The sequence below is a fragment of the Dermacentor albipictus genome, chromosome 8, assembly GCF_038994185.2.
Source record: "Dermacentor albipictus isolate Rhodes 1998 colony chromosome 8, USDA_Dalb.pri_finalv2, whole genome shotgun sequence".
NCBI classification, from domain to species: Eukaryota; Metazoa; Arthropoda; class Arachnida; order Ixodida; family Ixodidae; genus Dermacentor; species Dermacentor albipictus.
Genome location: NC_091828.1, coordinates 60,123,371 through 60,145,339, shown reverse-complemented (window position 1 = coordinate 60,145,339; position 21,969 = coordinate 60,123,371). Strand labels below are relative to the sequence as shown.

Here is a 21,969-nt window from a genome sequence, read left to right as displayed (position 1 = left end):
TGCACGTTCACGATGTCTTTCGATATCGTTCATCTCGAGAACAGTTTAGGCCATGACGCTCTTCACTCGGCATGGCGGATGAACGCCACCAGATGGTGTGCGCAGCTGCTCTCTGGGGTGAGTCCCCCGTGCCGCAGCCACCCCGCTATAGCCGCAGTCAGCTCCTGTACCGCACTGCGGCGAACCGTGGCACCACAGATTTCACCGTTATGCCTTTCGCTAAGTTGCGGAGTGCGATCTCGGAGGCGACGCGATGAACTCATCTAAGCGGCGGACAACGGCTTGCGGTGTCGTTGAACGCTGTATACCGTGCTGTGTTTTGAGCTGCTAGAGCAAGGGCTACAGCATATCGTTTTATATAAGTTTAAGGTATACGGTGCGGTACGTATCTGCCATTTCTGAAAGATAAACACCATGCAAATTTGTCAAGCGGACAATTTACGCAAGGCGTGCAAAAGTACAGCCGCATTAATGCCCGTCGTAGGGTCAGACGACACCACGAAAGCGGTCGCACGTGAAATCATCACTTCTGTGCCCGCCGCAGTAGCTTTGCGTCTATGGCATTACTTGAAATAGCGGATTTGATCCCGACCGCGGCAGCTGCATTTCGACGGGGGTGAAATGAAGAATGCTCATGCACTTAGATTTAGGGACACGGTAAAGGACACCACGGTGTCGAAATTAATCCGGAGTACGCCACTACTACGTGCCTCATGATCCGTTGAGGTTTTGGCACGTACGGCCCCGTAATTAAATTAAGGTTTAATACTTCTGCTACGATGCGATGTGCCATTTGAGGCAATGACAATACTCAATCCTCTCAGAGGTTATAAAATATGGCGCACAACAATGTCTCACGCAAACACCTCTCCTTGTGTATTCTGTGTACTACGCAGACAAACAGCGGGGGTGCCCGCAAGGTAACGTTTATCGTTAACTCAGCACTCTCGCGTTGGACTAAACGGTGAAGAAATTAAACATTCGCCGTCAATGTCACCGTTAATTATCGTCAGTCAAAGCAACCAGCAGAGAAAGCTTCGCTTACATCAATTTCCACAGTGCGTGAGATCCGCATAATATTTCTTCTTCTTTTTTCTTTTCTCTCTTCGTTCTCATTCTTTTCTTTACGAGAAACATTTTTCAAATTGGTCAGAGTGGGTCGCTTCCTAAAACAGCATGTAACGAGAACATGTTATACTGTAGCGCACTACGTGCCACAATAGTTCGGTCACAAAAGACGATGAGGACACGCCCAGCACGCTGACGGTACTCGAGCAGTGGAATCGGCGGAATCAGTCATCCGCCTGATTGAGTGGGCTCGGCTGAAAATATAATTTTGGACACCAGGCACCAGCGTCTGTCTGGTTTTTATTCACCCACAATACTATTATCGGTTATATATTTGCAACCCTACTATACCCACGTGCCTCACTTTTGCATCGTCGTGCAGATGAGAGCACTCATTACTCCATCATGCATGTTTCGTGTGCACAGATGGCCCTGTTGCTGCGCTGCGCAAGACGCAAACGGATGTGCATTTAGTATTTCGCTCGGCGCTTAGAGAGGCGTACCTCGGCACATCATTTGTCAAGTCGAGCGAGAATAGACACAATTGAGAGAGTTCAATCGGCCATCGTAGGTACACTCCATGAAACTCAAACTTGAGCTGATCGGCAGTTGTAAGGCCTGCCATTGTGCAATTTATTTGCAGAAATGTTACGCTTCCTCGATTATGGCGCCCCTGTGTTCGGAGCGTGGGGTCCAGAAATGGCGTGAAGGGACTCGGATAGCAAGACAGAGGAATATCCAGCCCCTTTTTACCATGGCTGAACGTGTCTGTCTTCATAGGGAAACCAAGCACAGGAAATTGAGGCAAGCACGGGAACCCCAACCATCTGCGAGGGCGGTAGGCTCGAGCGTCGCTGGGCCGTCCCGGGAGCCACCATTAGGAGGTCATCATTTATTTAACCTAGTACCCGAGCACCCTATGCAAAACAAGTTGGCATATTACGAATAGGGAGCGAGCAAGATTGCACAATTAGACCATAAGGCTAGCTGTTACATAAGCTAGGCATGGGTGCTTCCTAATGCGTGAATAAATGTAACTTGTATATTTGGTTACGTCATTTCTACCCCAGCGCCCATACACCCTCTGCACTGCGCACAAGACGGTTCAGGTACCCCTGTGGCTGCGCCCCTGATACAGGCTACCCGATTTTTCTTTCCGTGTGTTGGGGGGAGCGGGAAAGGAGGCGATATTGCGTCGCACTTTAGTACCGCGGTATCGGCTGCATGCAAGCTTCAATTTTTGCGTGGGCCGTGCCTGTGGATGCTGCAGCTATGCGCCTGGTCTCGATGACAGACTAATTATTCCTTCAGCTCAACTGCAAAGGTCAACCCGCCCCAGAAGCCAACTCGATTCGATAGTCGCACTGGCGCACCTATAGCCAGGGTTAGCCGATGCAATCATGGAGGTCAGGGTTCGCTGCCGCGTGGTACATGCACCGACCGCGACAATAGCGGGGGCACTGCAGCTTGGTCACTATATCCGGTCGCACTCGAGGGCGAGTCTCAACCCCCCAAAATGTTCTTACACCATGGTCTCAAGTCAAACGTTTCCAGATTTCATTTCATTTCATTTATTGTACCCTCAGGGCCGAAGCATTACAGAGGGGAGTGGCAAAAAACATTTCTGTGAAAAGATACACTTATACATGGAGTTATATAATGTACCAATACAAATACTCTAATTAACAAATCAAATCAATACAAATCACCAAACTGCAAAACAATGTAAAATGAGCAGATGATAGAGCTAAGCACAAGCAAACAAGAGGAAAAAACGAGAAATAACATAAGGTAAAGAACTAATTAGTTACTGTTAAAGCATTTTTGAAATGTTGATGGTCTGTAATTTCTGCAGAAGTGGTAGGAAGATGGTTCCACTCTTCACAAGTCCTTGAAAAAAATGAATACTGAAAAGTAGAAGTCCTGCAAAAAGGAACGGCTACTTTATGTCGGTGGTCAATGCGTGATGATACGTACTGTGGAGGAAAGATGAAATCATCGTGTAGTGAACGATGGTGAAATATGCGGTGAAAAAGACACAAGCGATGAATCTTACCGCGAGATGCTAGTGATGGTAGGTCAAGGCTCGATTTCATATTAGTCACACTTGCGGTTCGAGCATAATTAGACATAATAAAACGTGCAGATTTATTTTGAACCATTTCGAGTGAGTAGATTAGATTGTCATGGAAAGGGTCCCAAACAGAGGCGACGTATTCCACCTTCGAACGAATTAGTGTTTTATAAGGTAAAAGTTTAAGAACCTGAGGAGCGCGTGAGAAATTCCGGCGAAGATATGCAAGTGTTTTGTTGGCGCTGGCGATTATGGATTCAATGTTACCATTCGAGGTTAGTTTTGAGGATATAGTGACGCCAAGATATCTATATGACGATACTACTTCTAAAAAAAGTTATCAAGATGATATGAAATATTTGCATTACTAGATCTAGTTACACGCATCACTTTGCATTTTTTAGTTTCAATTCCATGCACCAAGTCTTACACCAAGCGGACACAGAATCAAGATCAGTCTGTAGAATAGTAGTATCGTTAGGACTAGTTATTTCTCGAAATATTACACAGTCATCTGCAAACAAGTTGATATGGGAAGAGACGCAGGAAGGTAAGTCGTTAATGTAGATTAGAAAGAAGAGAGGGCCAAGCACCGATCTTTGTGGTACTCCTGAGGAAACAGGACTCGGGGGAGAGTCATTGTTATTAACAGAGACAAACTGGGAACGGTTTAGTAAAAAACGATCGAGCCATGCAAGCAGTTTGGAATCCAAATTTAGTAACCGCAACTTATATAAAAGGAGATTATGGCATACTTTATCGAAGGCTTTTGAAAAATCTAAAAATATGCAGTCAGCTAAAGAAGAAAGATCGAGGATGGCATGAAGACGGTGAGTGCAACATACGAGTTGAGTATCACACGAGAATGTCTTGCGGAAAACATGTTGTGAAGGCGAAAAAAATGAATTCGATTCAAGAAAAGAAACAAGATTTGAAAATAGAATATGCTCGAAAACGTTACGTGGAATGCTAGTTAGCGAAATGGGGCGATAATTTAGAGGCGAGCGTTTATTGACAGACTTGTGAAGCGGACCACCCTCCCGATCTTCCAGTCAGTGGGGAGGGAACTGTTCTCTAGAGACTGTTGAAAATTTTTTTTAATATAATTGATGAGTAACAGACTGTATTTATAAGAAACCTAGGATTACAGGAATCGTAGCCAGGTGAGGAGGATGCTTTTAAATTTTTTATAGCTTTGACCACGCCATTGTAGTCAATTATAATGGGAGACATTACTATAAATCCTAAAGGCTTAACATGAGGAAGCATTGTTTGTGTTGTTGCGGAGAAGTTGCTTACAAAGACTTCATTTAACACATGGGCACATTGCGCATCAGGTATAGTATTCCCTGCAGAATCAACAAGACTGCTTGCGCTATCACTTTTAGGATGAAACACGCGCCAGAACTTTTTGGGATCGGATGTGAGCATTGACGGTAACGTGTCATTCAGAAAAGCATCTTTAGCATTCTTTATGCCTGCTATGTACACGGCGGAAGCTTGTTCGTAGGCTGCCCAGCGGCCGTCATCTGGGGACCGTACTGCTGAGCGGTATGTGCGTTTTTTTTTCTTATTCGACAAACGTTTTATGTGGCGGTTGTACCATGGTGCATCAGCATTTACAATTATTCTATGCTACCTTACACGCTCCATGTTCTACCATATAGCAATATACCCGTGAATGCCATGCCATCCAACAATGTCATAGATAAGAAAGTCGTCCCTCATCAAATTCGAGCAAGCCATGAAATGGGGGCCTGCATGTTGCTGTTAAGAATAACGCCTCATTCCTATCGCAGTCCCAGCAGCAGACGTCTCCAACACATTGAGGATGCGAAAACGTACAGCCGCAGTGTCATCTGATCTATGCCTGGTGCTTAGACGAGACTGCATATAGAACAATTTTGTATTCTACTGCTACCAGGTATTCCATGTAAACACATCGCGCACCCCTTCCAGTGGTACTGAACTATGCCAAGCGAAAAAAGCATACATCAATCATGCAAGTTTATTCACTTAGCTGATGTTAAATGCGCTTAGGTCTTGAAGAGCTATGAGGAACCAGTTGAGCAGTTTGTTGTATCTCCCTCGCTGAATTGCTTACAAGCATGGATAAAAACATACATGCGATTAGCCGGGTCTCTGTTGAAAAAGTCAATGGAGAAGGTGTTGACAAATCCTCTAATGAAGTTTTGGAGCTCTTCCTTCTCTTCTTTAACCAGCAGTGGGTAAACTGGGTTGAATGCAAGGAGCGATTCTGAAAAGCAAAAAGGATGCGTTTCATCGCATGATTTTTGAAAAAGAAACAGTAAATACCTAGATATAAAAACATGTTTGCTAAACAAAAATAGAGGTGTCTTGATTTGAAGGATCGTTTTAATGTCACTAAGAAAGTAAGGTGCCAAAATGAATTAGGTGTACATTACAGAATTCAGAAATTACAACTACAACCTGGCAAGAGCTGCTTCAATCCCGTTGCTGCAGCTAAAACACCTTTTCATATTGGCAGCGTGTTGTATCTTTTTCCTTCACTATACTTTCAGAAGTTATGACTACGACCTGGAAAGAGCTACTAAAATGTGGTTGCATTCAATTGACCCCCTTTTGTGTTGGTGGGGTGTTGTAGCCTCTTGAAATCACGACTACACCTAGGCAAGAGCTAAAAAAACGCGAACACTTGTAACGTGGAAGCCTCTTCCTCATTATAGCTTTAGGAATTATGGCTACAACCTGGCAACCTATTCTTCAAAGTACGCTTATGCATATTATTTCCATAATTCATCACAAGTAAACCTTACTGCACAACTAAGTAAATAATTTTAGCAAAGTTGTATAGTGTTTCTTTGTTTGTTTGTTTTGTAATGCGTTAACATTGTTAGAGACTTGTTTTTTACTCTTCACCAGTTACCATTTGTATAATTTCTTGGTACTCCTTGTTTGCTACTTCACACACTCATTCTGTTTTATTTATCGCATTATTTTTATTGTTAGACATTTGTTCTTTCATGTTTACTCTATAACAATGTATAATTTCTTCCTACTTCTTTTTTTTTTTGCTAATTCCCTGTATCTTCCCCTCACGCAATACTCATTCGGGAGCCTATGAGGTAACTAAATAAATAAATGAACAAATAAGAGAGCTGAAAAATTGTCGTTACTGGCAGCTGTCATATTCATTACGTTGGGAGGGTGTTGTAACGTCTTCTACACAATGTTTAGAAATTATGACTACAACCTGGCAAGAGCTTCAAAATAAGATTACTCGCAGTTAAATCACCTTTTCATGTTGACAGGATGCGGTGGCTTCTTCTTCGCTATGTTTCAGTGCAACAGCTTTCATTGTTGTGCGAGTTTTGGCAGGAATGGGAAATGAAGCTCTTACTTGCAGGGCAAATAATTCGGCATTCAGAACGATAACCAGGTTTAACGTTGCGCTTAGACTGCACAAACGGAGTTCTAACTACAGGCCGCTGTGATATGTTGGCGCGATTCGTACCGCAAGGCAACTTCTCCTTGGTACTGCACCATAGCAGCCACCAGGCGTCTCGCATAGCAGGTTCCATGTAGACCATTGCCAGTTACGTTGGAAGGGTCGCGCCGCGATGGTATCATCGATATTGAGCGATGGTGCAATAGGCGATTAAGCGTAGCATAGAGCTGCGTTCCCTTTGCTTTGTGGTTTTTCGAAGACACACGCACTCCGTGTCTCTGAAGGTCGTGTGATCCTCCGCGCGAGTACCACGCCGCTGTTGCGCCGGAACGTCTACAACGGCGGTGGCCGCGCCGACAACGTTTGTGCAACTCGAGCGTCCTTATAACTGTTGTCGCAATAGAAAGGCGTACTACTGCTTATTTAAATAAGTGAGAATGCATGTATGTGAACGTCCGTAACGAACTCATAGCCATTCATGACGGCGGCGTGACGGCAAAGACGGAGTGAGAGTCGCGTGTCGCAGTCATGGCGAAAACGGAAAGAAAACGATGTAACGCCCACGATGGCATCACGGCCTCGGAAACATACGCAGCGTCCCAAGCTATTAACCGCTCGGTCGGAACAGAAGGCGTGACGACGGCAGCATGACGAGAGTCAGATCACGACGCTGGACTGGCGACGATCGAAGGACCGCGACGGCATCACGACGGTGGTGTGGCAACTAATCCATGAAGACTGTACGACGACGATGGCGTGATGACGACGGGATGACCAGAGTCGAATGACCGAGCCGCAGTGCGAAGATGCAAGGACCACGACGGCATCACGACCACAAGCTCATATCTATTGGCCCAAGCAGATAGAAACCTTTGGCTCCTAGGTTGCCGTGAAAGAATATATATATATGTATGTATTGTACTGCCTATATTATCTGCATCAGCATGGTCAAGTGCGGAAGAGAGAGACGACGAACTTGTGGTGCGCGGTCAATGGATGTTCAGCTCAGACTGCCCCGCTTTTCTGGTCTTCTGTGAGGTGTCCTTCACACTCTATTTAATAAAGAACGTCCCTTTGCATGAACATCCCTTTGCATTTGGTGGAGGTACTCGTCTTCCCTTTGCTCTCTCTCTCTCTCTCTCTCTCTATATATATATATATATATATATATATATATATATACAGTGCAAGCTCGTTAATTCGAACTTCAATAATTCGAATTTATGGATAATTCGAACTGTACGATTTCGTCCGGCCAAGCTCCATAGAAGTCTATGTATAAAAAAGTCCGTTAATTCGAACGCGAGAAGGTTCCCTCACGGATAATTCGAACTACGCTCGCCTGGCACACGGCCAGAGAAACGTGCCTACTGCCTACACACAAGGCTATATTGCCTCCGAAACGGAGAGAACGGCGAGAGAAGGCAAAATCGGAAAGAAATCTAACCGACGCGGGGTCAGCCAGAAGGCAGCGGCGGCTGCCGCCTCTCCGTTCTACCTAACCTCGGAGACTTCTTGCCCGTTGCGAATCTCAGAGGCTTTGCAAATCTTGTACAGCTGCTAATGTAGTGCGGAGATGGCACGGCAAGCTCCAAAACACAGCGAATCAAGTACGTCGCAGCTGCGCTTGCAATCAAGAACCAACGAATCAGGGCCTTCGCCACCTTCACATGTTCAGCGTCTTTGTCTCGGCAGTCTTCATCGGTTGTGCACCTCTGTTTTCAGCTTAGGAGGTATCGGCCGTCGCGATTCATTGGGATGGTGTTAAACCTCGGCTAACGTTCGTTTCGGTGGACATCGGTGATGTGGCACAGTCGGACCCAGAGCTTCGACTTGAAGATGGCGTGTGCCCGCGGCACACGCCATCACTTTCTGACTCGCCCAATTTCTGACATGCCCTACTGCTTCCAAATCGCAGTGTACTGTTGCCCTCCTTCACTTTCGTTAGTTTGAACTTTCGTTAATTCGAACTGAAGCAGCTTCCCCTTGCGGTTCGAATTAACGAGCTTTTACTGTATAGATAGATAGATAGATAGATAGATAGATAGATAGATAGATAGATAGATAGATAGATAGATAGATAGATAGATAGATAGATAGATAGATAGATAGATAGATAGATAGATAGATAGATAGATAGATAGATAGATAGATAGATAGATAGATAGATAGATAGATAGATAGATAGATAGATAGATAGATAGATAGATAGATAGATAGATAGATAGATAGATAGATAGATAGATAGATAGATAGATAGATAGATAGATAGATAGATAGATAGATAGATAGATAGATAGATAGATAGATAGATAGATAGATAGATAGATAGATAGATAGATAGATAGATAGATAGATAGATAGATAGATTCTACATGGCTGAAGTAGGCAAAGAACGCTTATCGCAATAAATATGTACGAGCTATTACCTTAACTAACAACAACTTTAGCCTGCCTAACGCATCAGTGCGCCTCTTGCTGACATGGTGTTCATGACGCATAAGAAATGACTAAACAGTTTAATACTTGTTTGTTGCTTCTTTGTATATTCTTTATTTCATGGGCTTTTATTAACCCAAAGCAGCACAATGGCTATGTGAGACGTAGTGTGCTGTGTACACAATCGTTTTTTACTGCTATATCAATGAAACGCAGGTTTGAAACTCAAAAATGTCGTTGGTTTTCGCCACCGCCGCTGTCGTGCTGTCCCATTCGACAGCACATGCACGGCTCGCGCATGGGGGATTACAACATTTCCAGAGACGTGGAACGCGTTTCACTGTGAAAAAGACAAAGTGAAGTCGACGGGCAGCCAACGCTACGCTCACTCGCCTCCGTGGTGGAGCGAGGGCGGCCAGGGCCGCTGTATTGTGCCTCTTGCACGCCCGCACGCTCTATACTATAAGCGCACTAGCATTCCTACGAAGCTATACTCTATGTATACACTAGTCTGAGCCGAACGGGCAGTAAATGTCAAGCCGGTGTTCTCTAATATTGCACTGGATGCCGACAACCGCCGGCGGTTTCCCCTCGGTCTCATCTCTGCACCACCGAAGCGCGACCGTTGCTGGTGGTCACACTTCTGGTGCTCCCTTCGTCACCACATCGTGTTGAGACTGCCTTGGCGCTCTGTCTTCTGCCAAGCAGAAGTTGCCTTGCATGCAGCATTGCGACAAGATGTCTCGTTCCCGTATAGTTAGAATACCGTACAACGAGTTCAAGCGCTACTCTTGATCTTGCTATGTATATGTTAAGGCTTCGCCCTTCGGAAAAGACTACCTCATTTTTTTATGCTACTCGATCAAAATGCGGCCGCCGTGGCTAGAATTTCAACCCGTGACCTTCTGCTATGCAAAGGAATGCCGTCATCACTGAGGCACCGCAGTCGTTAACTGTACATCTGACAGGAAGGAGTTTGAACTTTTCACCGGTCATTTGTCCTCTCGTCCAGCGTAGTTCCTCGGGAGAGACGAGAACTTCGCAAGACAATGTCGTGAGGCTTGTAGACTCAACAATGTTTCTTGCATATGCCCTCAGAGAGAGGACGTCATTGATCATTCTGCTTGCCGGCATCATACTTTCAAGAACCTGTTCAGCACAAAAAAAGGACAAATAAATAATCCCAACCTGCATACACGATGTGCAGTGGTTTAGAAAAAATGTTACGGCTAATTACGACAAAGCCACTCAACGTTATAGATATTTCAGCACCACCAACATTCGTTCTTCTCGATCGCGTCGGCAATGAGTGTACCGATATTTTGTTTTCTGACGGCAAAGGCCAGTGGGGCCTTGGACTGAGGGGCTCCGACCACCCCTCCTTACAATCTATTCCTGTCAAATAACGTTTCTCTCTCTCTCTCTCTCTCTCTCTCTCTCTCTCTCTCTCTATATATATATATATATATATATATATATATATATATATATATATATATATATATCTTCCGAAATGGCTAGTCATTTCCACATCAGCGCATGTACATGTTTTCTTGGTGTAATTCTACCGATTGTGTGCGTAATTAACCTACTCGTCGTGTGTACGTTACAAAGTGCGCCATTCTTAAGCCCTGAGAACAAATTTTATGTACTTCTGGGGCACAAAGTGCTAAATATGCACCCGCACGTGAAGCAATGAAAACGGACAAGAGCAGCTGGGACATCTCCGCATTGTAGTACCGTGACAACGGAAACTATTTACTTGCCTCCAGAGCACGAGCGAGCTCTTCGTATGATTCTGCTTCGTTAATTTTAGTCTGTAAATGTTCCAAGTTTCGACCAATTAGTACATGCAATTTCTTCTGTGCTGTCCTTATCCTAGCACTGCCCGAAAATCAAGGGACTACGGCGTATTGAGTAGGTTTTGAAGTACATTACCTCCCTGTACTTCGACCACTGTTGCGTATTTATCATCGCTTCAAAGAGGTCAAAAAAGTGCACACTACGCTTGAAGAGTAAGATGCACTCTCCTCCGGGAGCCATCAGCCTCTCGATGTTCTGCATGGCCCTGGGCTGGTCTCGGACCCAGTGTAGCGTAAGGAAGGAGTACACCCGCTGGAACTGGCCCTGCTCACGCACAAACTCATCCACTTCTTGCGCGATGTCGAGTGCAAGGTAATCGATCTTCGGGTGAGGGTAATTTTCAGCCGCGAACTTCAGCATGGCTGTGGATTTGTCTACGGCCACGAGCCTCCGGCACGCTGGACAGCGTGGGAACAGGCATCTACGGGAGACGAACAACGAAATGAGTGCGTGTCTTAGCTTGGCACAACTTCTATGAAATTTCCCTACCTTTTCGTCTGTGGTATCAGTTCTATGCTCCTCTCTTTTTTCCGAAGCGTTTTGTGCATTAAGTACGCGTTATTGTGATACATGAGGTGAATGAGAACCACAATGAGTGTACAGGTCAGCTATCATTTTTCGAAGCAATTATCCACTCAAAATGTAAGCGAAGACACTCATTGTAAGACACAGTTGCAATATCAGTAAGAAGAAATCACAATACCAGAGTGTTTCTGTCCACTGAAGGACTAAGGCCTACAGTGTATTAAGGCTCTTAGGCTACTGTGATCTCGAATGGCTCATGCCCACCGTTAGCCAAGCTCTTTTTATTTCTGCATATTTTATAACGTTTTTCAGTCTATATTGCTGTATAGCACCCGCGAAGGTATTTTCATAAATGACCACCGGTTATGTGTGCCATACAATGACCTTCTCAGTCACGAATAATGTAGCGTCTACATTGGTTTCCTATTTACGCTTTTATGTCATTCATAATTCATTTTAGTGATATAAACATACCACCGCCCTATACACGCAGTTACGAAGTCCAAAGTGAGGCAGAATGTTATTCTTTTAAAACATAATTGAAGCATTAAACAAGCGCAAAGTGTGGTCTTTCCTACCAAACTGGTTGTATCGCATTGTCTATAACGCAAAAGCACCCACATTTTAATCAGCATTTAATTCATAGGGGGAGGGGGCATTGAGTGCACATATTTTGCTGTTGCTCAATGACAGAGCGCAACACGTTCAAATAGCTTCTTTGTAAAACTCTCTGCGTGTCAATTTCTTTCCATGGCTTCAAGTTCTGCTCCATCTGAGCATAAAAACAGCGAATGGAATGATGAAAAGTTTTGTCTGAAGCTACATGTCGCTTCTTCAATATAGAGAAACATTTACTCAAGTGATTTACGTAAACTATTACAACGTTTTTCCTTGCTGTTCTAGTTTTGCCGAGCTACTGCTGAGGGGGTTTATGATGCGAGGTCACACATAATCCAAAGCACCGAAGTCCTGCAGCCCCGTAAATTTTTCGTGATATATCACATCGAGCATATTAGCCGAAACTATATTCAATGATATTCCCTTCCGGAGATGTCCGGTTCAATTGGTCCAGGGCATCCGCGTACCACTGAATTTCAAGAAATTGTGCTGAATGTTTAATGGCCCGCACAATTCGCAGAACTCCAATGAAGGCCCACAATGAAACCCTCTTTTAATGTTTCGCTCAAACGCATGTAATTTTGCGGGAAAACAAAACTGTGCTTAAACAACGTGTGATTCCATATCGGTGTCTCTTTCTCATTCTCTCGCGTTTATGTTCAGCAAGCACATCTGCCGTTCATACCTACGTATATATACATGCGCACACATACACACACGCACGTACACACGCATGCACACTCACACATAAACTGAATTGGGAGCTGTGCAAATGCAAAAAACCACAGTGCCAAACTTAGCACAAAAAAAAGCAGTTGAAAGAAATAGCAGTCGGAAAAGAGTGAATTCATATGGAATGTTCCAAGCCAAACTTTATTTTCTTGCGCTTCATATTCCACGGAAATCAACCAGGTGATACCGCGCTGTATACTATAGTGTATTCCAACATTGCACTTGAAGAAGTTTGCGTTGGGGAAATTTCCAGACATGCAGGGCCAAAAATGAATGAGAGCGCCGATGATGTGAGCTCAACGAACTTAAGAAGCCGTTCGTCATTACCGCTTCATGTAGTAAAGGCCAAGCACGGTGACCTTTACGCTTGAATCGCAAGAAATTAGAAAGGAAGATTGCGCCTCTACCGCAAGCGGCATTGCAGTCATATAGCGAGAAAAAAAATCCCAGGTATCCTTAGCCATCGCCTAAGAAACGCGAAGGCGAAAGCCTTGTAAAACCTACTGTAATTCACCTTAATCCACATTAACCAATCCATCTTCATCAACCTTAATCCCTGCTAATCCATCCTAATCTGTCCTAATCCACTTTAATCCACCTTTATCCTCATTCAAGCACCTTACTCTAACTTAATCCACCCTAATCAACCTTAATTTACCCCAATCCTTCCTTATCCACTTTAATCCTATCACTAATGAATCAATAATTAACTTTGCTAATCAGTAATCACCTCTTATACACGGTTGGACATGTTTTGGTTCGATTGTGGCCTTCCTCAGGTCACGTGGTATTTTCTGTACCTTGCAACGCGATCTTGAAATATAGAGATCTAAGGCTTTCGCCTTAAAAAGGTACGGAATTCAAAAGTGCGTAGAGCGTGACGTTCATCCACGGAGGCCTACATCACGACGTTTAGCCTTCTAGAAGAAAATGCAGGATTGGCCACGTAAGCACATCGAAAATTTTAAAAATAGTTTCTTTAACACTAGCGTTGCAACGCACAAAGATCGCGGATATATTAACAATTGCAGGTATGACAGTTGCACGATGCAGCATTTATAGAGGTAATTAACAATACATTTTCTTTTTTGTCGAGTAATGCTGCTTTAATGATGTTACAATGTAGAACTTCTGAAGATATTTTTCATTTCTGTTATGCTACCTACGCAGGTGTGTACAGCTGTAGACTGGTTGCACATACTCAGCTGTGAGACGTCCTGGACCGCATCCGATGTCTAGGAACTGCTGGTCTTCATCTTCACAGGGCCGGAAAGCTTTATGAAACGTGCCTAGAAGTCCGGCCACGACTCCGAAGTGGCCCTGAGAGTTCACGTCATAGAAATCCACTCGCTCCTGTTCATGTGGTAGAACTGGTACTGCTTGCAAACTGTGCTCTTGAAAACCGGCCATTCTGCGGATGATAAATTCGAACGCAATCACAATTAGGTTTTTCTTGGCCATCACTACCAAGCACTAGTGATACACGACTCGACATTTTAGTATGAGCAAGCAGACATGTGACTACTAGAGAAAAAAACGGAGTTCGGGAAGGCTTAGTTGATTTTTCTTGCTCAAATTAAATGAAAAAAAAGACCAAACCTTCCCCTACCGGAAAATGGAGGTGAACGAAGCTTGTCCTGCGTGCGCCTGGCCTTCACCACGGTTAAGTAACCCACAGATAACGGTGCCGGATTGCTTCGGCCTCCAGCTTCCTCAGCGCGGGAGGTTCTTTTCATTGCTGTCGGATTGCCTGGGCTCGGGCAGCTCTAAGGCTGGATCCGCGCGCCGACGGCGAGCCCTTTCACGGCCGAGCTGTTACCGCCGCTCGTCGAAGGTTGCTTGTTCCTCGGGAGAACGCACAACGCGTGGCCGTCCTGTCCGTTTTCCGAGACTGAACTGAACAGAAACGAAGCCGGCGCAGCGCGCGTGAGACCCTTTCCTGCCCTTTTCCTTCCCGGCGGAAGCGAAACAGCTCTGATTGGTTGTGAGCGTGGCGTGATCGCGCGCCTAGGCAGCTGGAATCCTTGCTAACGACTCACGCTCCGGCGCCTGCGCACCTCTCAACCCATCAAACCGCCCTTTCACGCAGCGGCTCTGCTCTGGGAGCAACTGGGTTGGGTTTTTTTTTTGGGGCCAATACGAGCTTGGCTTGAAAAGCTCAAATTATATTCAGTATGAGACGACGCGTTGAAGTAGTTCAAAGCGGTGTGACGCCTTGAAGCCACCACTAACGCCACGCCATTATTGTTGAAAACTCTTAGCGAGTTCGAACATTTATTGCCCCTGCTCATGCCTTTTCTTTTCCTGTTTTCTACTTTTTGTTTTCATATGTCGTTTATGTTATCTGTCCGCCAGATGGCGTTCTTGAAAGGTTTATATTCCGTGTTTCGTGAATAAATTAAAATTAAATTATGGGGTTTTACGTGCCAGAACCAGTTCCTGATTATGAGGCACGCCATAGTAAGGGACTCCGGAAATTTATACCTCCTGGGGTTCTTTAACGTGCACCTAAATCTAAGTACACCGGTGTTCTCGCATTTCGCCCCCATTGAAATGCGGCCGCCGTGGCCAGGATTCGATTCCCGCGACCTCGTGCTTAGCAGCCCAACACCATAGCCACTAAGCAACCCCGGTGGTGTTTCTTGAATAAACTGTAATTCAGAGTGAGCGCACTCTGCCATTGTTTCTATTCGCTGTCTGCCTCTCCGGCGCTGTTTCTTTTTTCTAATTATGTTGCCACACCAATTCACCCAGCTGTCCCTACTTGTGAGCATTTACGCAACACGTCATTTATATCATGTTTGTGCACCACAGTTATGCTCACGTTTTAGTTATGCACCAGTTTAGTTTAGTTGTGCACCACAGTTATGCTCCCAAACCATCTACAAAGTTTGTTCTTACAAGCATAAAGCTCGACATGCATCCATGGTCGTAAGGCACGTACACGATTGCACCCTCTGAGGATGAAAATTACAGGAGTAACAGCACTGGCAGCGTCCCGATTGGCCAAGACTTAGGAAGAGCTGGCAAGCAAAACAAAGTGGATGGTCTTGCCTAGCCTCTGCGTGACGTTCTAGCTCGACACGCGGGACTGAATAAACCGCGTTGATTTCATGAAGTGCAAATTTTCACAATCGTACGCTAATGTTCAAAAACTATACGGCATATTTCTGCGCTCCCTGCTTTCAACTCAAGCGCCGCACATTTATATTTATTGGCTTAAACCTCGGCGGCACCAAAACTGGCCTTTAGTAGCATGAAAATATCGCTAGTACATGTTCGCGGCTGGTGACCGCTAACGTAGCAGACAATGGCGTTTCTTCTGCGCAGTCTATCGCTACAATACATGTACATTAGTTAGATTATACAAATTTTAAAGATCATCTTTGCATCAACCATCATTCTGGTTGTTAGTGATGTGAGTGACAGTGACGTGGAGCTTGGTATGACATTTGGTCTTGCTTATCAAAAATTCTCTTTAGATCTTCCCGCTGTCACATTATTATGGTGTGCTTTCTGGCAGCACAACATTGGCTTGCAAACTCCCACACCCCGATTTTGAGGCTGACATTTCAGAAAGTGCTTCGATGCCGGAGACTTAACGTTAGACAAACATCTTAAAATTTGTAAGCTTAATCGGGTGGGAAACCACAGTGTGCTCCCGGCTGACTATCTCCCGCCATCAAGTTCATCTAAATTTGTCCATCCGATTCACGTTGATCTCGTCGTGGTGTAGACCCGCGACGTGAATCTGACTACAACGCTTACTAAGATGCTATTTCTTTAAAAACCATTCCCATGTTTCAAAATGAATGTGGCTGTGACGTTTAGAAGTCACCTCTCAGTCCCGTAACCTTATTAGACCTCCGTCACTTTGGTCACGTTCCTAAATGGGGAAAAATTATGGAAGTGCGAATATACTTCGAGTGAAAAATATCGAAGTTTGAATTCACCCGTCTGGCAGGCTATATTCTTGAAACGTTCTTCACCAATCGCGTATCTTCTGAAAAAAAAAAAATATCCAACTTGTGCTTTCATTCTACTCACCATATCAGAATAGGACACCGGCGGTTTACGTACATGAACGGAGCAGAGAGCTTTAGTGCCAGCGGATACACCGTGACAAAAAATCCGGTCTCATAAACGCAGCTGCGAGCAGACAGGACCGGAAAGGCGTTTTATACATTGGCCAGTTGAAAAAATAAAATCAGGTCACAACGTCATAGCGTCTCTGCTGTTACTCGGTGACTACGCTACGGCGTTTTAGAACAAAGCGCACATGTGATGCTATCTGAAAAACGCAAGCGAAAGCATCCGCAGTACAAGTGTTTGAGCAGCGGAATTTCATAATCAAATCGAGCATAAATATTCGACAAATACAACCACCCAATAATATTGTACAATCGCCCGTTCCGAAAGTAACAAAAAAATATGAAGTTTGCGCGTATTGGGTTAGCTAAAAATGAATTTAAAATTCTATGCAATGACAAGTACATGCAATGCCATTCACAATTGGACATCCGGACAACTGAGGAGCTCGTAAGTTAGAAACAAGCGCTTTCGACTATCTGCTGCATTATGGCAAAGACAGTGTCAAAACAACATCACCAGATGCACGCCGAGCACTGTGTCCACTTAAGGAGAAAAGGGTCATTTTGCAGCACCACACACCGGCCGCGGTGGCTTAGCGCCTACGGTGTTGCGCTGCTAAGCACGAGGTCGCGGGATCAAATGCCGACCGCGGCGGCGGCATTTCGATGGCGGCGAAACTCAAAGACGCTCATGTCCCACGCATTTGGGGCACGTTAAAGGTCCCCTGGTGGTCAAAGTTAATCCTTAGTCCCCCACTAAGGTGTTCCTCGTAATCAAATCGTGGTTTTGGCAAGTAAAACCTCAGACTTCAATACAACAGCACCACACGTTGACTTAAGGAGGCCTAAACATAGTGATACTGGCCACATGTAAAATGGAAACAAATGCATGTATGAGCTGCCAGAAAGCGAGCCGTACTTATTGAACCACAGGAAATTATGAAGCACAAGTTTTATGCCCCGTGCGGTCGCTCAAAAAATCATACCTCAGCGCAAGAATTGCAGCTACCCTGCAGAAGAACGGTTTAGCACAGTCCCAACATCCATCGCTGTATCTCCCTCGAGACTCTCAAGAACCGTTTTCAGACCTTATATATATATTCGATAGAAACGAATGTTCGTCAAGTCCGATTAAGGAATTCCCGAATCGAACGCCAGTCGTATAGCAGAAACAATTCGATTCGTATTTGTAGTTTCCAATTTTCGCACGTCCTTATTTCTCAAGCGCACATTTTCCTGCAGCAAGAAATGTTGGTCAGAATGGAAAAATGTATACAGTCAAGAAGGGTGCCTTATACTTTTAACGGAGCTTTATCGTTTGTTTTGGGTATTTACGTGTAAAAAAAGTTGATAATAAACAAGGACAACGTGAGGAACAAATTTCAGCAGGGCATCATGACGCGCTCATTCGTGCCGTATAAATGGCACTAAATTGGCCAGTAATTGTGCAAACGGACAGTGTATGACTGCCACATCTAAGTGAGAGCCATCTTGTCAGGCCAGATCTTCCAGCCGGCCATACTGGAGTGTCCATATTGGACTGGTAATTTTTCCTTCGAACCCTTTAACATCAACATCATTTGCAAGCCGGTGTACCCCGAGGGTCCTTGTTTTCTTCAGTTTTTCGATCACTTGACATTCACAGTCTACGCGTCATGACTGTAAGAAGTACGATCGAGAAATTAAAATCGGAAACACTAAAGCCAAATCCCATCGGTTTCCCTTTGACCGAAGAACGTTCGTTATGGCACTGCCTCACCTAAACCACCGGCGTACTTGTTCACAGGCAGCGAGACTATGTACATGTCAGCTGTGAGCCACGATCTGCTCGAATGTCCACACGTTATGGCTAATTAGCGGTTCCAGACAACAACAAAAAACCGCTTTCATTTGGCCACGTTATCCAGTTAGCCAAGTGTACGTGTCTGCACTGCTTCTAGTGGAAAATCTTAGGTCATACCTGCTGAAGCACCTATATATACCTTCAAACACACCACCATGAAAGAAAAAAAAAGTGAAGAAAGGGTCAACCAAGCGCCGAGGCTAAGCAGGACAAGGTCGACGTACAACGTGGTTCAAATGAGTCGATGGTGAACTGTTGATTATGCCTCTGTTACGTCGCTTTATGTCTCTTTGTCATGTTCGTTATTCTCTTATTTCATATTTTACTCGTGTCCACTTTCACGCGCAATAGTGTCGACGTTGTCCTATTTAGGGTCGACACTTTGTTGGCACTTTCTTTTTTGCAGCGTTTAGCAATCTAGAATATGCCCCTCGCCTTGGTTTCCTCTCTGTTCTTTCACGCTACTGGACTGCATAGGGCCAATTAGTTTCGAGTGCTTATGACTTGTTCAACATACTCGGGCGCTATTCCATGCTCGGACGACCCACCCGCGCGGCCGGCGACTCTCCCCTCTCCCTGCTCCTCCGACCCAGCTCTCCTGTGTCCTGAGCTCGGGCACTTCACGCCATTGGCGCAGGGCACGACAGTTAACTGGCACCATTGCGTCCGAAATTTGCGCTGTGGTCTTGTAAGGCACTTTACGGCAGCATGACAGAGGGTGGTAGCGCCAGAGAGACTCACATCCCGCCCCGTCTACAGCTACTTCAAACTCGTCTATTGCAGTACCAATTATGTGGACACTCTATAGGCGCATTTCTGCCGTTGCAGTGATGTTCCATACAAAGTCCAAGGCTGATAAGATCGTCGCTGCGCGCCGTATATTGTATGTGCGAGTGAAAGCTTGCGACCGTGAGCTGACGATGGCGGTTCAATGGGTTCAATCTCGCGCGCACAACGGATGAAAGAAGGAGGAAGCGCGCCGTCTTCCGTCGTACGCAAGGCATCGGGGGAAGGGGGGAGGGGCTCTACTCCGGGGGCTGCTGCGTGTGGCCCGGCCGTGCGAGCGTTATCTTGAAAGCAACCTGCGATGGGGACAGAGTGCGCCGAGTGTTTCTGTCTGTTATTTCCTACCAAGCTATCTTTTTTATTCGATAGTACGCCGAGCGAGATGCGGCCCGAATTGGCACCAAGAAACATCGGATATCCTCAAACAGTGTACAAAGCCTTAGAGTCAAAACAAAGAACAAGTGCTGTTAGGTAAGACTGCTACAGCGAATTGAAATTCCGCTGCAGTAGGACGAAAAACGACGCACGTGACAGCACTGAAGCAGACGTGCCGACATTTGATCCAACTTTAACGTCATTCGAGCACTGACGTCAGGCGGCGCAACGGCATGTCCTCGCGCGCAATGATGAAGTCTCTCATTTTGCAGTGCAAGGTAGATATTGACTTGCTCGCCATTTCTGAAACTCGCTAACTCCGTTAGGCGCAGAGGTATCATCGTACAGTGTCACTAATGTTGCGCATGACGCACACGAAACAGTGGTATAGTGTAGACTCCGCGAAGTCACTGCCAAAGTCTAAGGTTAAAATAAGAGGCAGGTAGTAACTTTGGGGTGGTTACGCCAGGTTTCCGCTCTCGCACCGGTGATTGCACCCACATTCTAAATTCGTGAGCGGGCACGTGAGGAAGTCTATGCGACCGGAATTTGCACTGAACAGCTTCGCTGTGTGCTGCCGCACTGCACAACTTACACTGTTGCTTCGCAAAGTGCAGTTGCCGATTCGAGAGCAGCTTACAGAAGCCTTAACAACGCTGCCTGCGGAAATTAACTTCGCGACGTCGTAAGCCATCAACGACGTCGCGCTGATCCATATGACCACAGCCTATTGTTTCTAGTTTATTCTGGTAAGAAATGAAATCACTCGTAAACTGTCCACGTATGCGCAGCACACAGTCCACTCGGGAGCGGTCGCACCCTTGCGGAATGAGTCATAGGTACACCTATATAGCAAGTGTCACGTGTATAAATTTCTTTTCCCCTTTGTTCGATCTTCCGGCAGATCAGCGATCAACGCCCGGAGAAAAGTAAGCTCGAAATTTCACAGCTGCTTCAGGCTTGAAGTCGAGACTGCATCTGGGGCAGCCACTTGCCGGAGCGTGCGGCGTGCCTACGCTCCGTACTGCCCGTCCAACAACAACGCACCGTCCGGCACCTCATCCACGTACAGCGCAGCCGGCGTCCCACCGGTGGGCCGGCCACCTCGGATCGTTCTGTGACGCCGGCGTGCAGGTCTGTGCGACGCGCGGCCAGACGGTCTAGGCTTCCATCCCGAGGCTGCCCCCGGCGCCGTGACGGTGGTGCAGGTGTCGTTTGCCGCGGCCTGCTGTGGTGTCGACGCGGTGGCGTTGCCCATGCGTTTCCAGAGGGCGCGGCGGCTTGCGCGGCTGGCACGCAGCACGAAGGCCACGCTGACCACGGCCGAGAAGAGGACCGCGGTGGCCAGCAGGACCACGGCGAAGCGCAACGCGCTGGAGTCGGTAGAGCCCCTCTCCACGCGCCCAGCACCGCCCTCTACGTGAGCTCCTATTGTGGGCTTCGATGGCGGAACGGCGGCGGACGAGGCGCCACGGCGTGGGATCGCCGGATCAGCTGCGGCCTGCTCGTGCGGCGGAGCGGCCTCGCAGGGCGAGTTGCGTGGAGTGGACGGGTACGGCGCACTGCTGCCGCTCGGAGTCCCGGAAGCAAGCCTGGGAAGCTTAGGAAGCGCAGTTCGAGCCTGCGTCGCCATGACGCTTGCTTGCTTGCCTGGCTTCGAGAGTGGCTCATACCCGCTATGGGGGATTGGCCAAGAATCGGGTTATTCATGAAAACCGATTATACGAGTCTTAAGAGAAGCACTACAGAGAAATTTCGAATAGCTGAAAAGAATCAATTCCGACAAAATTTGAGAATTTACCAAGGAAATCATCCTGATTCAATAATATATCTCACAACAGCTGCTCCAGTATCCCTATGGTAATGTTCCAGAGGAGAGGCTCCGAAAGGTAGAATATCGGGAATCCTTACATTTAATCCCACCCCATGAAATTGTCCTTGTAATGTAAGGTCTCTTTATTGATAATAATTTGCCACATGACATGAAGTGTTCTATTGTTTCGTCCTAACCACAGTAGGAGCACATGCAGGAGGGCGCCAGATCAGATCGATACAGGGAATAGTTTAGCATAAGTATTCGACATCGCCATTTGGTAAACAGGACTTCAATTTTTCTATTGCGGGA

General features: G+C 46.0%; 1 protein-coding gene across 2 annotated transcripts; it reads right to left on the bottom strand.

Moving 5' to 3' along the window:
• Positions 1 to 5,078: 5,078 nt before the first annotated feature.
• On the bottom strand, positions 5,079 to 21,504 carry LOC135915187 (juvenile hormone acid O-methyltransferase-like). Of its 2 annotated transcripts, XM_065448221.2 has the most exons (5): positions 20,892 to 21,504; positions 13,951 to 14,160; positions 10,950 to 11,295; positions 10,001 to 10,160; positions 5,079 to 5,399 (listed from the first exon to the last, which is right to left on the bottom strand). In XM_065448221.2, the coding sequence occupies exons 2-5, from the start codon at positions 14,157 to 14,159 to the stop codon at positions 5,194 to 5,196; spliced, it is 921 nt and encodes a 306-aa protein (XP_065304293.1). In that variant the 5' UTR covers position 14,160; positions 20,892 to 21,504; the 3' UTR covers positions 5,079 to 5,193. The 2 variants fall into 2 exon arrangements, with proteins under 2 accessions (XP_065304293.1, XP_070378951.1); XM_070522850.1 differs by lacking the exons at positions 5,079 to 5,399; positions 10,001 to 10,160; positions 10,950 to 11,295 and having other exon boundaries at positions 13,937 to 14,160.
• Between the last annotated feature and the right edge of the window lie 465 nt (positions 21,505 to 21,969).